Source organism: Eimeria acervulina, genomic scaffold (genome assembly GCF_000499425.1).
Source record: "Eimeria acervulina Houghton genomic scaffold, Eah_scaff11, whole genome shotgun sequence".
In the NCBI taxonomy this organism is placed as follows: Eukaryota; Apicomplexa; class Conoidasida; order Eucoccidiorida; family Eimeriidae; genus Eimeria; species Eimeria acervulina.
In genome coordinates this window covers 1-16,315 of record NW_013550385.1, presented here as the reverse complement: position 1 = coordinate 16,315, position 16,315 = coordinate 1, and the positions used below count along the sequence as shown (strand labels likewise).

The window sequence follows — 16,315 nt, the reverse complement described above, 5'->3', positions numbered from 1 at the left end:
GCCCGGAGGCAGCCAAGGAATAGTGGCTGGGGCTTGGGGCCGTGGGGTGAGAGCCACATCCTCGTTCTCCCCTTTCTTCATTGAGTCTTTTTTGCCTTTTAAGCTGCGAAGCATTTCCAACCTCACAGGAAGAGACCACCGCTGCTCGTCCTCATCTTACTCTCTGTCACCTCCGCATCGCCTCTTGGGCATGCAGCGCTTTGTGCATGAACCGGCTCCTTCAATACTTTGATTTCCTTTCCTTCGTTTTCTGTATCTCTGCTCCCCGTTTCAGGTGTTTTGCTGTGTAGTACACACGGAAGAGCCCTCAAGGAAGGCCGATCTCCGAGACTGGGTGGCGCATACCAGTTGGAAACAGCACCGTACGAGATTGGCCAAAAGCAGGCGAGTTCCAGCTGTGCTGGGAGCACAGGCTGGTAGTGCGTGGATACTTTGCAGGGGAGAGAAGAGAACATAACGGACTTAGTATAGGCGTTGCTAGTTCCGTTCGCGTTCAGTGGACTTCCACGGCAGCAGTTTACCTCACTGAGCTGTGAAGGGCTGAAAACCCCATTAATTCAAAGGCAGCGTTTTCAAGCTGGCGAAAACTGAAGGGGAGGGGAGGTATTTATAAGGAGTTCATCTTCATATCCCTTCAACCACCCTGTAGGCCTCTTCCCGGCCTAACAGCCGTGCTGTTATTGAGGGCGTCCGCCCTTTGTTGCATTTCGAGTCCCTAAGAAGGCAGCAGGATAGTCAGGGGCAAAGGAGAAAAGTGCGGCTTGCTCGTGCTTTGCAATGATGGCGGACAAGCTGCTGAACCGTAAGGGCGATATGATTCGCGACCAGTTGGAGTGCAAACCTGTCCCTATGGACACGAACGACCCCATGTACGACAGCGAAACGGAAGTAAGCTAGGGCGCCTGTATCTACGTTACAGATTGTCAGAAAAATTGCCTCGCAAAAATAGTGCTTTGACAAAGGACCGTGACCGTGCAGTTTGGCTCTTCAGTTGTTCCACCAGTTATCTCATTGACCTGCACTGCAGGACGACAACTGCTTCTATCAAGTGATTGAAGTAGAGGCGTGCGACTATCGCTCCACGATAAATAACCAGAGCTGCTTCTCCGTATCACGGGAGCCTGGAGCACTTGTACGTCCCCCGAAGACAGCAGACGAATTCCGCGCCGCCGTTGATGAGACGCTCAAGGGTAAGCATGGCATCCTTTTGCTGATATACGAGCATAGAGCCCCATTCCGGAACCTGTATGTGTACATGTATGTAGATACTCATGATTGAGCGGAGACACTTTGCTCAAATCAGCAGACCCGTTTGACTACCTGAAACGAGCAATTTTCTCCTTTACGTGCAGCTTTCTTTGCGTGTGCGGACTCGGTCGATCTAGCCGCCCGGCTCCAAGCCCTGGATTGCCGGTGTTACCACGATGCCTTTGTCGTGTACGCTGTCCGCGCCTCCCTTGACAGGAGCACCGAAGACCAGCGGCGAATGAGTGCAGAATTTGCACTTCTTGCTGACAAGGGTCTCCTTACGAGGCAGCAACTCTGCAGGGCGTTCGAAAAACTTGTGCAAAGTGCGGATGACATTGAACTTGTAGGCTAGCACTGTCAATGCAAATGCTTTCTGTAGAAAGAGATGAAGTATTTGTAAGTGGTTTTGTGGGCTGGTACATAGGAACGATGCGTTTCAAAGCTTGCATTTGTGTTGATAATGGTGAGTGTGTTTGGATTCTCCGCTGTCGCCTTTGTGCAGTTCGCATGCAGAATTGAAGGCGGGAACGAGCCAAACTGTTTAGCAGGTGCCTGTGCTTGTCCTGTCCTTGCGCACAGTCTAAATTCGCCTGCGTTTCTCGTGTATTTTGTGTTCAGGACGTGCCCGACGTGGCGAGCCGACTGTTTGCGTTCATTGAATGCGCACTGCTTGACAACTGCATCGGCGCCGATGTTCTCAGTCGTCTGCCCACTTCATTCGTCTCGAAGCTTGACCCCGCTGTAGTGGCAAGCAACATCGTCGTGCAGGCGGCAGTGCGCCAGTAAGCCACACTTCAACATGAGGGGGCAGTCCGCCTCTCTGTGTAGCACAAGGGCCTACATGATTCATGTGAGGAAAGAAAAACCACCGCCTTCGCCCGTTCTTGAGGATGCTGGCTTGCGCAGGATGCAAGAGTTTAAAGCTGCCCTTTCTGAGTTCCTGGAGGATGTCTTCGAAAGTGAAGGCGTGCAGGAGGCTGAGCTTTTCCTCCAGGCGCAGGACAAGCCACTTTGCCAGCATGAATTTGTTGCGAAGCTCGTTGTGGCTTCATATTCAAGAGGTTCTAGGTAAGGACGCTATGCTACACGTTTAGTTGCGTTTCCTCAGGGAATCGTGAGAAATGCAAGTTCCGCATTAGGCACTTGCCGCTAACCCAGAAGCAGCAGGCGGTCCTGTACTGGGCGGCGTGAGAAGTTGCGCTCTCTGTTTGCACCGTGCCGACCGTCCGCACAGGAGCTTCTAATGCCCGCAACTTAATATTTGCCTACATATTCTTCGAACGCACGCGGCTTTGTATGCTTTAGGCATCGAATTTATTTGGGAAGACAGTGGAATCTCGTACCACCGCTACGCGGCAGTAGATTGTGTCTGTTATGTTTGTCAGGGACAGAGAGCTCGCTAGTAACATTTTGGATCGGCTCTACGGGAAGACATTGAAGCCGGACGACTTGCAGGTCGGATTCTCTCGCCTCGTTGGAGCAGTTGATGACCTTGCATTGGATGTTCCCCAGGCCCACGACTTCCTGACAAAGAGTTTGGTAAGGGTTTCTGTAGTGTACCGTACGGCCCTGTATTGATCCCTCTCCTAGAGGTCGGGTAACGAGCTAGGTAAAGTCTTCCCACACCGTGTTCTGCAACCACACTTAGTTTCTTCATGAAATGGTCTTAAATCGTGAACCCAAACGGAATATCAAGTTTTTGCTGTAGTATTCCAGCGGTGCACTACCTGCATGCAGGCTCGGGCTGTGGTGGACGAATTGCTGCCCCCAGCGTTCTTGGGGGATAGGTATAGGCTTCATTTTGGGGGAAGTGGAGGCATGCAAGTCCTTAAGAAGGCGCAGAAGTGGCTTTGCGAGCAGCCAGGAAAGGCCGCGAGTGAACGCTTTAGGAAGGTATCTGAAAGAGCAGTGTTAAAAGGAGCTGAGCTTCATCCTGCTGTGTGCACGTGACAACTATTACGCTATCCGTTGTTTTAGATGGTGCACTGAGACGGCTGCACACGTGTTTGAATGTGTTTCACCCAAGCTGGCTTGGTTCACCGCAGGCCACCCTGTGATTTGAAGTGTACCTGCAGATCTGGACAGGGACTGACCCAACCATGCGGGAGGCGCGTATTTTCAAACATGAACTCAAAGCTTGCATCCGGAAGTACCTCGATACGCTAGATGCTGCGGAGGCTGCGAAGGCAATCATAGATATGAACTTAGCACCGGACCAGGTGAGCAGCAATCCGACCGCAGCACGGAACGGTTTGTAGCAGGGCTTGTATCTTGCCAAGACAGGGGGGAGTATGCGGCAAAAGGAGGGGTTTTATGGATGATGGGCTTGTGGGTACCTCAGGATTCAGAGGTTGTCCGCAAGGCTTATATTTTTTCAATGGAACGGTCGAAGGATCCAGAGCAGGCCGCCAAAGCTGTCGTGGGGCTGCTCGAGCAATTACGAGCGCTAGGCGAACTCGACCAAGAATGTATCATACAGGGGCTGGCACAAATCAAAGACCTGCTCCCAGACGTAAGTCAGTTACCAACACTTAATGATGCTGAATGCAGATGGTTCCAAACGTCGCACTACAAGCAGTGACGCAACGTTTGACATGAAATGCTGCACTGGCCTGTGTTGCTCTTGTTCCTCAATCAGATCGAGTTGGACGTTCCCAACGCCCAGCAGAAGATTTGCTACATGGTTGCCGCCTCTCGGAACAAAGGGCTTTTGCCTGCTGACTATGTTTTCGCTGAAGAAGCGGTTGAAGACGGGCAGTGAACTCGCGCGACAGTGTTTCCATTCCCCCCCCCCCCCTTTAAGCTCGTGAGCAGGGAAAGCACGATTACTGACGGTCGGCGGGGCTTGTTCTTAATTTGTGGGCTGGTTGTTCGCGGAGACCGATCTCCTTCGCCAGCCGACCGTTTGATAACGCAGTTAATGCTGTAGGGCTGTGCAGGCGCAAAGCTGGCTTGAGTCCGCCCTAGCAGTCATGTGGCACAGTGCATTGTGCGTGCTGGTACATGAGCCAGCGTAGCACCATGGCATCTTTCCCCTCTGCACCACACGTGCAGGAGAGAGGAGCAAGAGGCAAATGGCAGTGGGTATTGACTAATCCATATCCTGCGCCGCGCGCGTTGGGATGGGCCGTATGACCCCTCAGCACGCGGCACTTTCTAATGTCTTCCCAACACCGCTCCCCGCAGCAGCGAGCGACAACCAAAGTCGGTATCCGTACCTACCTTTAAACCGGAATAAGTTGCCTTGAATTGCGACATGGTACAGAGGTAGTACAGAGGTGGAGTACGTTCATGGGCGCTAAAAAGCTTGAGTTTACGGAGTACGTAACCTAGACACATCTATTCAATGTACACTGCCATCGATATGGTAAATACATTACGCGAAAAACCGCACGCTTAGTGTCTCCCAGCTGTTTTCTGCCGTTTTTGGCTCAACCTCCATGATACGCAAGTTGCTGCTGCAGCGCGCACTACAAAGCCAGTCGCACCCGGAAGCAAAGCGAACTTAGCTCAAAACCCAGGATGAAGACCTCTGGAAAGTGTACCATCTCCACGGGAACAGCTACACTTATGGTTGTAGCCATTTAAAATAACACTTTCTGTATGTAAATTCTCAGCAGTCTGGGACTATTGGAGACCCTGCCGATGGCATTCGGCGCATTGGCAATGTGCGGCGTGCGAATACGTTATGACGAATTCTGGCAAAGCCTGAGCCCTTTCGAAAACTACAAACTCAACTCCGTCCACGACACCACCTCGTGTGCGGCATTCCGCCATCACTGCGAGCATTTCAACACAACATAAAAAACAGCAAACAGCAAACACCAGGCATCTTCTGCATTTGGTGTGCACTGACTTGCCTCAATTTCGAATTCGGACCGGGATTGCAGTATGCGTGCTGACCTAGTCATCTCAGCTCTAGGGAGCGACTTCTGCGCTCGGCCAAATGTTAAGAATACTCTGCACGCCATTTACCTGAGTCATACGCTAGCTTTGCTGTTGCGGAATTCGGCTTGTTGGGGGGCATGCGCGCATCCGGCATCGGAGAAAGAGCCTTATATACTTCGCCCAGACAGACCCGTGCCAGCAGCAAGCAACGCATGATAGGCTGCGGGGGGGACGATACTGCGCTTGATTGAAGTCCCTTCGCTCCAGCCTGCTGCGTCTTTGTGTCAAGCCGCTGCTGCAAGCTCGCCGGCAACGAAGTTGAATGTTTTTGGCTATTTAATGCCTGAGCAGATGCCGAGGACTCCTTCGACCGAGTTGCGTTAGCCCCGCTGCCTTGCCTGGTAAGTTTTGCGCATACTGCTCGGAAGCGTCCCCTCTCCTTGTCTTTCTTTGAAGCCGCATCTGGAGTGATCAGAGGTGCAGAGCTGACTGCCGCAGAACGCGCAGCGTTCGCGCTTCCCCTCCCCGAGGCCAGCCAACCGCCTTTGCCAAATCGAAGATTACCACAGGTTTTGATGGCATTACGACGAACCGTCCCCCCCGAGGTTCCCCCAGTACCCAAATTATTTGGCATGCTCGTGAGTAGAGCAGAAGCTGTGGACACTCCTACTGGTTGTGGCTGGGTAATGCGAGCAGGAAGGAACGGCAGAGTTGGCAAAGAGATGCGAAATGTGACGGCCGAAAGTGGCGACAGTCCAGCTGCCTTCGCCGAAAAGTCGTTGGGGCGCGTATACAGGTCCGCTTTACTTGCATGAGGAGAAAAGTATGTGCCTATGCCAAACAGCTTTCCTAAGAAAAAAAGCACAGCACGAAGCCCCCACATCCCACTAGGCTCAACCAGTGCCCTAGGTTTTGGGATAAGTGCAGAAACTAACGTCTTCACTCTTTCCAACCAAACGCTCAACTAAATACCTCCATTCTCTCCTCCTCTGCGAAAATCAAACCCAGAGAGAGCTATCAATCCTGCACGTTCTTCGGTGCATCCATGGAAGAGAAAATACTCGTTCAAATTGGCCTGCAATGCAATATACAGAGGCTGCAGGCTGTTTCGGCTTTGCTGTCCAAAACAACAGCGATAGATACGCCATGTCTTCTGCACGAAGTGCCATCACTGCTTGCAACACGAATGAGGTATAACCGATAGTTGTGTGACTAAACGGACTCGATGAATAATCGCAAACATGCATGTGACAGTGCTCCATGCATGAGCGAACTTGCCTGGGTTGGATGCACTCGAACCTTCAGAATAGGATTGGGAATGGCCTCATCCAGGCTGCAGCCGCCGTTCACATTCATCAACAAAAGCATGCTTCTTTCGTGAAGGTAACGCCGTACCAAAAGTCCATTGCAAATTCTTTCAACTTTGTGGATCTGCAATCCAGCAGTGCACGCACAACAGGCACAGAAAGTAAGACGACTTATAACACGCCAGAAGATTTCCCCGCAATACTTTTCATATTCTCGGTGCAGACTCACCACAAAAATGGGTGGCTGGTGGAAGGAAAAGCTACTGAACCGGTTAGGGCTGCCCAGTGTCAGCTTTCCATCCTTCATCACCAGATATGGCCTATAGGATTGCAGCAAGGCTTGCTGCTGTGACGCCCCGACGGATATCGGCGCATAATTCGATGGAGAAACGAAGCTGCCAACGGGCGGGCGGTACACCGTGTAGGGTGGTACAGATTCTCTGTGCTCTGCAAGTGAAGAGTATACCTGTGTAACGGGCAACAGCGACTCACACACGCCCACGCACAGCTAAGATATCCCTGAACGCGTAGATAGGCGAGAGAGATCCCATTAATTCCTTTGGAATCAAACAGCTTAGGGAAATTGGTTGGAACGAAGGGTGAACTGCAGTGGAAGTCCGAGCTGTGGCAACTGTACATCCCCTTCGGTGCTTACCGCCGCGACGCAGAACTGGTAGAGGATATCCGAAGGAGAAAGTACTGCTCTGGCGTTCTCATAATTTAAACTCCGACCCATGCTAAACTGCAGGGACGAAGAACAACGTACAGCATGTGGCTGTGGGAAAAGGGAGGAGTGAGGCATATTCGTCCGACACTTCCGCAAGCTGCGTCCACTGGCCCTGGTCCCAGTCTTTGCACCCATACTTCTAATAGAGCTTTGCCTGTGCTGTAGCTGGCTTTTTCCCCAACTAAACTCCAGGGAGCCTCCCTCCCTGCTTGTACAAGGCATGCTGAAGCTCCTGACAGGTTCACCGGCTTCCTCAACGTCGCCTGGTTTTCCGCTGAGCAATTCGAACATGACTTCCTGGATATTCGAGCACTGAAAACAGCGCATGGTCTGCACCTCTAGCTCACCCGGTAAAGCCGAAGCAGCCTGCGAAGGAAATCGACAAATATTAGCCCTCCGTCACGTGACGGCTTCAAGTAAAACAACCAAGGCATAGAGATCCTGTAATTAAGCAACTGGAGTAACGAAGCTGACGAGATAAAATGTAATAGTACCTTGACTAGAGAAAACAAACTAATCCAAGGCGCTGCATGCTTCTCGCAATTTTCACTGCCAACACAGTAGTTATCAGAGACCTCAAGTATGGAGTCCACGTCTTCAAACAAACATCTTCCTCTGTGGCAGCGCCCCGTACTGCACTCATTACCCCGCATATGCGCAGGAGCAGTGGCTGAGCCCCCTCCTGAGCCCACTGAAGCGAAAGTGTTGCTTCTGTCATCTTCCCCTCCTCGGGGTCCTGAAGTATGCAACACTGACCCCAAGGAGCTTGGGGATTTAATGACTGGGGACTCTGCCAGTAGCAAGTCCTTGGCAGCCAAAGGTTTGAGCACATGCATCCCAGAGAGGCCTGCAATGCATTGCCGTGGGTCGTCGCTGCCCGTCACCCCGCTGGCTCTCCTTTCAGCAGGTTCGCTTACACGCGACACAATTTCCCTTGACGAAGCAAGACAATGATCGGGACGCCCCGGGCTAATTGTACTACATACCGATGGTGGCCACTTAGCGTTGAGCGACGCTCTGTCCCCTTGGTGGCCTTTGCAGTAACAGCACGTACACGGTCTTATTGCTGAGTTCACCAGGGCTGTGTCCACTGCTTCCATTAAGGCTGAGGAGGCAATGGCGGACTGCGCGGCATTCGCCGCTACCCAAGAGGCCGCTGCTGTGCTGACGCGATGGTCACTGCTGCATAAAGCAGGCAGCAACAAGCCGACAGCCATGAGATGCCGCGTAAGTGTCTGTGTTCGCCGATCCGCTGCTCTGGTTGCGAAGAGGAATCCTGTCTCCCCTGAGCTCTTTCTGCGCTCATTTATCCATCCATCAACGAGCCTGCAGCACGAGGAGGAGCAGGAAGGGTCACGTGCCCAACATATCTGCTGTGTTGGACACGGAAGTGTTAACTAGCCACTATGTGTACCGGGGCATGCGGATTCGCCGCCATTAATGGGGCCTATGGGAACGCCCTACCGCAAATAAGCTCGAGAGAGCCAGTGCTGCTGGCCTACCTCAGCCTCACAAGCCCCTCTGCGTTAATTTTCCTTTCGTATACTTCAACTAGAGTAGCTGGGGGCAGAGTGCGGCGGACCTGCCCCTCAATCTCAAGTGCAGGCCTCACATTTACCAAGTAACCATCCGCTGCAGAAAACACAGAAGAAAGTTGATCATGGCGTACCCCTGCAGTCTGTTGAGCCTCGTTCTGAGAAGGGTTGGAACATGAGTACTTGCAGAATGAAAACCCCTATCTTAAGACGAACGTACCGACTATTTCGTAGAGAACTGGACGCTCATACGCAACCTCGCACTCGTCCACTCGCTCTATAAGCCCATTAAGAGTAACCCAACCCTCATCCGTACACACGCGAAGGTGTACGCGCCTATTGTGAGTGAAGTAGCATAGATTCCTCTTCGCCGTCTTACCGCATAGGCGAGCAACGGGCATCGCATGAAGCTTATCGCTCTCGCCAAGCCCTGAAGTACCCAGCCCCGCCACCATACAGTCCTCACCCGCTTCCAGGCCACCACATGACGGGATGCATGACACTAAGCAGGCGTCGAGAACAGGGAAGACCTGCCCGCGTAAGAGGCGCCCAACTATGGGGGACCCAAGATGGGGAGTCGCGCTGCAGCACAATGCACGATTCGGCTCTATCATATGCGCTGTCCCAACCACAAGCAGGCCTTTCCGTCGGAAGTTTCTAGTAAAGAAAACCTTGTTTACCCCCCTTTCAGAGCAGGCTGTTTGCTGCTTCAGACTGACAAGCACAAATGAGCTGTAGCGTGAGCTCACCTTACAGGGATAGCACGACCACCCACAACGCGATATAGCATGAAGGAATGCTCCAGTGGGTTCAGGCCTCCAACGCGAATGCTGCTTCGAGTGACTATTCTGCTAGAATCGGAGTTCATGCTTTGCGTTCTGTTGAAGCATGAAGCGGACACCACGCGCAAGCTGCCGGCATTCGAAAGGTGAGACTTGGTAGCCTCTTGTAGAGCTGCCTCAAGATTGTGCATGGATGAGGCCGGCACTAGCTTTCCTAGGCTATTGTAGCTCGTGCGCTCCTCCGCCAGCCTAGCACACTCCTGAAAACTGAGAAAGCGGGTGGCACGACAAGCGTAAACAGATCCCCAACCGGTCGACAGGGCATCTTCAAGTTCTACTAATCCATCTTTTTCTGCATCCCCATCAACCGCTAGGTGAGTGCTATCCGGAGCGGAGCTGCCCTTGACACGCGCTTGGCTGGACGTAGGGTCCCAAGCTGGTTGCCGATTTGCAACTGCAGCGGAAACTTTCGCGAAGCCAGCTACACGATGCCTAAACTTGGAGGCTCCAACCTCATCTTGTGCAGTCCTCCAAACAGAAACACGAGCAGGCTGCGTTAGTCGGATCATGTGCAGGGATGCCCCCGTTAACCAACCCTCAGTTGTCTTCAGGCGCAGCAGATGAGACGTCTGTGCAGCGTAAGCTCTCATGTCAAGCACCTGAGGCAAGACATCAGCATTGTCAGGCAGGCGAAAAGCAACGCACTCAAAGCGGTTACTCGGCTCCCGCTTGAAGACCTGTGGAACATGCAACCCACTGTGGTGCATTTCAATATTACTCAGCGCTGCACACTACAACCACGTGACAGAGGCTGGAGTTCCCTCTACGCCGCGCGTTGGGGAGCGTAAAGCATCATCGGATGCGGCGTTTGAGCTTTTTTCGGGGTCTTCCACTCAACAGATCACGATTACCTTGAAGAACGTCCCAGGATATACATATCCTAGTACGTCTGCACTGGGTTCTAGAGTCGGCTCCACTGGTAGAGGTAGGGAACAGCAGCTCCTATATATCAAGGAGAGTCCCTGAAGTAGTAGGAGACAGACAAGTCCTAGAAACAGGGTGCAGCATGTCATTGCACACTACTGATGATCATTTTCTTTTCAGTGCTTTATAAAGGGAATAGTCACATGGAACCACGCCGGCGAGATGCTTTGCACCACAACATGCTGTGGGCAGCTTTAAGATGAACCAACACACCTCATTCGGTAGAGGGTGGTGAATCAGAGCAGCAATTACGTCCTCCTCCATGTACTCCAAACAGTTTGCGTAAGCTGTGCACAGCGGGCCCCCCTTTTGAGAGTAAGCTGAAATCTGCCAAGGGCGAGCTCTGAACTCCTCGTGGTCACCGGCGCAGTCGAGATTTGCTGCTCCAGAAGAGCCGCCTTCGGCATCCGTTAAACCTTTGCTTGGCAGGCTCTGAGCATGTGCGACAGGCCCTTCTTGCAAAAAGCCAGCATTCCGGCCCTGAGGCATATCAAGCCACGGGGTCGGCACCGAGCTACCGAGTTGGCCGTCGCTGGGTGCTGGCGGCGGAAGACGCCCCTTATAGCATAGCCAAGCCCGTCGGACTCTCCTACGACGCCCCCTGTGCCTGTTAAACGATCGCCGAAAGGGCTTTCCATGCGGATAGTCACAATGATTGCTCTGGTCACCCGCGGCTACAAGCCAGGATCGCCTTTCGTGCAAACTGGTTATGCGAGATCCTCTAAGGCCGAGCCTGCCAACGTGTTTCTTCGATTGTGCTGTCCCCATTCCTAAAGTATAAAAAGGACGAACAGTCCATGACTGCACTGCGGTGAACCCGGCTGCCCGCGTAAGCCTCTATTTGAATAGATTTTCCGCACACCCGACGGCCTGAAAGCTACCTTCCTGAGAGTATAATGCGCCCTTGATTCAGTGAGACTGCGCTTGGGAGGAACAACATCAGAAGAAGGCCAATGCTACAGTGTCAGAAGCCCCATCGAGTTGCACCAGCACCGGACCAGTTTGCATTGCTCTCCCTCACCTCCAGCCTAGAAAAAGTAGGGGAGCAACAACATTCAACTTCCACAGTTTGACTTCCTTTATCACTAAAGCACCTTTTTGAACATTGGAAGGTCATGTAGCTGGCAAAATACGGGGATCCGTCTGTGCCCCGCCGTGGAGCATACCACCGGGCTTCTGGGGGGCAAGACAGACAGACCATTATTTTGCCTGACGCCCGGCATCTCGCATAGTAGTGAAGTGCTGTTACAGTATGATTACTTCTGAAAAAAGAGGATTTCCAACGTTGAGTACACCAAAAACTAAGATTCTAGTTAGGAACGGGAGCTTACCCCCTCCAGTTCCCAGTGGTTCCCTCAAGCTTCACCACCCATAAGCATGAGATCTACAGTACACCTTGCTTTGGCGCCAACCGAGTAACTACCATCAGTATCAGCTGCCAATAGTTTAGGTTGCTTTTTTTTGCTGCGTAGTAACAAAAAATCGGGGGGACCTCAGCGCTGCTGCCCACCCCTGGACTAGCGTCGCACAGGCACAATCTGCGCAAGCTTCGGATTTTCACTCATTTCAGTCTTGCTGCTCAGCTCTACTCAACCTTTTTCAGATGAAGACGACTCTAGCAAGCAGACAGGAAGACGCACCCATGCAAGACGCCAACCCACTGGTCACCAGTAGTGATGATGCCACTTGTTCACTACCGTACTCGTCGGGCCATTGCCGGCCATAAGTGAATTCTAGTGGTTTTCGCTAGTTATAAACGGCAAATATGTTGGTAGGGGATACTTCCACTACCGCCATGCATCAGCATATGCGAGCAACAACTGAGCACAGTGCAGCTCGAAAAACCACCAGAGAAAACGTTGAAGAGGGGTTCGTTCTCTTCATACTGGGATGTTGGAGAAGTGAACACTGGACTCTCGCTGTACACTGGTTGCCAAGGAATGCATTTACAAAGAGAATTTGTTGGAAACGCCCAGCTGCTTTTGCGGGTAAGCCCGCTTCACCAACTACAGGAGACTGGCCCTCCAACGGCGACTTTGTGTGTTGGAGGCACTCTAGTCGCGTTTTCAGGTGTTGGAAGTGGTGAAGTATAGATCTCTGTAGGCAAGGAATGCATCCAAAACACTGCGGGAGGGCGCACACACACAAGGAACCACACCGACTGTACCGAACCCCACAAATGAATAAATACGCAGAACAGGCTGCATACGAAAAGACGGCGGATGGGGATTCTCCACTATCCACAATATCCAAACGCACTGGTTTGCGTACTTACAAAATGCAAGCCTCAGCAACACCTCTTCGCAGGGATACATGCAGCGTTAGGAGCTACGCAAAACGATTGTGGCTCACTTGAAATGGTTAAGAAGCGGCACACGCCGCACCACGAAGTCAATGGCCTCGACAGGTCGCGCAAGGAATTTGTCGAAAAAAGGAGGCCGCAGGAGAGCGTACGGCAGCCCCGTTAGGCTGCAAGTAAAGCAACACAGATACCGCGTAAGCTTGGGCAGGCTCACGGAACAGCAGAGACAAGAAATGAACGAAACCCACTCACCGACGGTGAAGCTCTGCAGCCTCAACAGGCGAAAGGTTCTCCATTACTTGGGGAGACCCATGCAACAGTGAAATAGAGTTCGCCTCGATAACTGCACAAGCCCACAGCACTTTCGCAATGGCAAACAATAAACAAAGCCGCCGCCTCCACCCTTCGCAGTGCTCGAGTCCCAGCTGTTGCTACTCTACGTTGTGTCATCGACGTTGTTACAAACAGAGCAAATATGAAACTGTGGAGAAAGGAGCCTCATGCAGCCTCATGCAGCTCACAGATGGCTACGAGCCACGGAGTCCACGACTTGCGGTTCCTGGCCCGCCGTAAAAGGTAGAGGTGAATAAACGGGCGAATATGATACAGGACCTCCGCCAGGAAGGGCCTGTGAATCGTATCAGACACTGCCACAAGTGATTACTCACGACATGCGTTGTCCTCAAAACACCGAGTTATCCAGACGACACGAAAGCGGGTAAGGTGCGCTGACAACGGCCTGTACTATGTAGTCACCAGATAGCAACGGACTAACTCCGGCGGTACAGGGCAAAAAGAGAGTACCTCCACGCGGTGGAGCGCAGGAGATTGAAAAGAAGTCGCAGACGGCTCGGTGAGGCACTGGCCTTCAGCTCATTGAAGAGCCACACGAAAACGAGAAGCGCCCACTGCCGAGGAATCTGTTGTTCCGCAGCTGTAGCATGCGGTGCGTGATGATCTTCGGCTACTCTGAGAACACGCCAACAAGACTGGAAGAAGCCATCAATCACCAAATTCGCAGCAAAACCAACAGTATCATACGATTACTGCTGCGGACGCACAGCATAGGAACAGTAACGTCGGAGATGGAAGACAAAACCTAACGGCTCGGTGGCATGCGCCACGCCTCATATGCAAACAGAATTTACGCCAGCGCCAGTATCTATGAGCACAACTGCCTCGAGAAGCAAATCGGTCTGCCCGGCGTACTGGCGAGCTGCAGATGGAAGGGGCGGTATTTTCCTGCCAGTGCGCCGACCGTAGAAGGGCTGCAGCTTTTCACTATCGGAGATCATCTACGGAATGCACGACACACATGACTATGGTGCCAGCAAGCTCCTATCATTTCATGACCGGGTACGACTGATGTAGAGCCTCGAAGTGCTATGTTCAACTTTAATGGAAATATCGTGCAAAATGGCTTATAGAAGAGCACTCCCTCTACGAAAACTTGCATAAGACGAACCTGTTTCTCCTTTTGCGTTCCGAGGGCCTGGCATATGCTTTGCTCGTCGCAGTAGAAGGCGAAGGGAGTCAGGGAACGGAGCATCAGCTTAAGAATGAGTTTAAGCAACTCCAGCCGAAGACATAGAGCAAAACGCGGGCCTTCTCCTCCTCGTCGCAGGGCACTGACTTCCAGCAACAGCTGCAACGCGCGGATGATCTTCAATGCAAGACAAATCATTCCATAAAGTACCACCCGGACGGAGGTGGGCAGGTCTTCTGAAGTACTTGCCCCCACTTTCACGGGCCGCCAGTCACGCACAGGCTTCGCAGGGGCATGGCAAATGCCTGCTAGAGCTGAAAGTCCACCAGTCTCTGACGAGCATTCCCTGCGAAGCTTCCACTGGTGGTGCAACGCCTCAGCCTGTAGCAGCTCTCCTGGAGGGGAGAGGAAGTGGGAGCGGTAGAGACAGAAAACGTCGAAAAGCCCCTGAATTACAAGGAAACGGCGTTCACTCTGATCATCTGAAAGGCGAACAAAACATCAGTGCACAAGTTAAAACTCCGTGCAAGGACTGCTCCCAGCAGCGGCAGCAGCCGTAGTAGTCACAGCAGCTCCTACGCAGGAAACGGCGCGGTATGGCAACACCAGCTGCTCCCTTTTCGTCACCTGTTGCATGGGCAGGCAGAACTTGCAAAGCGAGTCTTGTGATGTCCTCAACAGTCCCTCCATACATCTCAAGGATACAGCGGTGCCACTCAAGCAAGCCCTGCACCAATCTTTCTCTACGCCTTAGCCCCCGTTTCCCCTGGTGCTCGCGCCCACTCAGTTCTGCCTGGGAAGCAGAAGCTTCCGAATAATCGTCTGCTCCGCTTGAATTTGAGGGGTCTTCCTTCTGTTGCAAACCGAGACTATCAGTAAGCGAACAAACTACGGATCTGGCGTACAGGGATAGGCGAGCAAACGCACCCTTCCGGTCTGCCTGGACGGGCTTTGTCCCCGTGCAACTTGTGGGGAAGCTGGAGGCTTCCCAACCGTCTGCTTCGCTTGCCTCTCCATCGACCATTCCAGTGATCGACCCTATGCTGTTGTGCTCGGCGCCGGTGCCCTCCTCAGCTTGGGTGGCACTGCCGATACAAATTGGGTAGCGAGCGACTTGCTCTCGTGACGTCCGAGAGGAAGAGCGAGGCAAAGACGGAAGAGCATCCATTGCCATGGCAGATGGTTGATACGGGAAGCAAGTAGTCTGACTTTCCTTGTTAACTGCTTCTGTGGCCTGCCTGTAAGGCTCTTCCACGCGAATCCACCCGCCTTCACTCTCGTTTGGCGGAGAAGGCCGACGCAAGGCGCTTGCCTCCGAGCTACCCATAGCAAACTGCCTCTGCTCCGGTAGTAATTGCTGCTGCTCAACGGACATATCTGGCGCTTGCTGTTGTTGCTGCTGAACCTCGTTGGGTCGTTGCTGCTGTGCTTCTTGCATACTAGGAGCGCCCGTCTGTTGGTTATTTAGTCTCAGACGCTGGGTTGGGTTTCTGCAGAGTGATGCACTTCCTTCATCCGACATTTCAGGTAGTCTCTGGGGCTGTTCCGTATTATTTACGGCGTCAGCACACAGGCTGCCAGCCGGTGCCTCCTCGGGTGGTAGAGGTATCACAGCTCCCCCTGCGTCTGAGGAGTCTGCTGGCAGGCTACGCGGACTATGAAAAGCGCATGCATCTTCTTGCGAAACTACCACAGAGGCACAGTCATTCCCATTCAACGCGTGTTCACCGTGGAGAAGTGCCGGGGGAGGGGAAACGCAAACTTCTTCTTCGGTTAGATCCCCACCGTGGGTGCTCAACACGCTCTCGCTCTTCAGGGCAGTTGCACGGGAAGAGCCTGAGGAACAGAATTTCGGATCTTTCGAAACTTCAAGGAGAATATTGCTAGCAGAAGGGCTTTCATGTGAGGGTAGGGTGGCTCGCGATGCACTCAAGTGAGAGCCTCCAGGGCGTGCACTCGCCCAGCGCTTTCTCGGCATTTTGGCTTTACATTGAAGCAGTTGACTATCCACTTGTACAAAAAACTGGAGAAAGGGCGGGGGGGGGGGGGGGGGGGG

The 16,315-nt window shown here is 52.8% G+C and overlaps 3 protein-coding genes across 3 annotated transcripts; 1 reads left to right on the top strand and 2 right to left on the bottom strand.

Moving 5' to 3' along the window:
- Nucleotides 1-777: 777 nt before the first annotated feature.
- On the top strand, nt 778-4,009 carry EAH_00003070 (MA3 domain protein, putative; the record flags this gene model as incomplete). The annotated part of the gene is made up of 10 exons (XM_013397656.1): nt 778-888; nt 1,028-1,190; nt 1,353-1,591; nt 1,867-2,030; nt 2,155-2,316; nt 2,634-2,787; nt 2,986-3,141; nt 3,324-3,467; nt 3,590-3,760; nt 3,887-4,009. 10 exons carry the CDS (start codon nt 778-780, stop codon nt 4,007-4,009), a joined length of 1,587 nt encoding a protein of 528 aa, XP_013253110.1.
- Nucleotides 4,010-4,875: 866 nt separating this feature from the next.
- Nucleotides 4,876-11,109, bottom strand: EAH_00003060 (hypothetical protein, conserved; the record flags this gene model as incomplete). The annotated part of the gene is made up of 15 exons (XM_013397655.1): nt 4,876-5,027; nt 5,224-5,985; nt 6,109-6,211; nt 6,415-6,567; nt 6,673-6,909; nt 7,099-7,185; nt 7,817-7,906; nt 8,247-8,352; nt 8,673-8,802; nt 8,926-8,980; nt 9,085-9,135; nt 9,460-10,224; nt 10,399-10,509; nt 10,685-10,903; nt 10,990-11,109. The coding sequence occupies 15 exons, from the start codon at nt 11,107-11,109 to the stop codon at nt 4,876-4,878; spliced, it is 3,141 nt and encodes a 1,046-aa protein (XP_013253109.1).
- A 1,428-nt stretch (nt 11,110-12,537) lies between these two features.
- On the bottom strand, nt 12,538-16,237 carry EAH_00003050 (hypothetical protein, conserved; the record flags this gene model as incomplete). The annotated part of the gene is made up of 8 exons (XM_013397654.1): nt 12,538-12,595; nt 12,824-12,940; nt 13,026-13,116; nt 13,295-13,401; nt 13,578-13,742; nt 13,983-14,068; nt 14,239-14,741; nt 14,839-16,237. 8 exons carry the CDS (start codon nt 16,235-16,237, stop codon nt 12,538-12,540), a joined length of 2,526 nt encoding a protein of 841 aa, XP_013253108.1.
- Between the last annotated feature and the right edge of the window lie 78 nt (nt 16,238-16,315).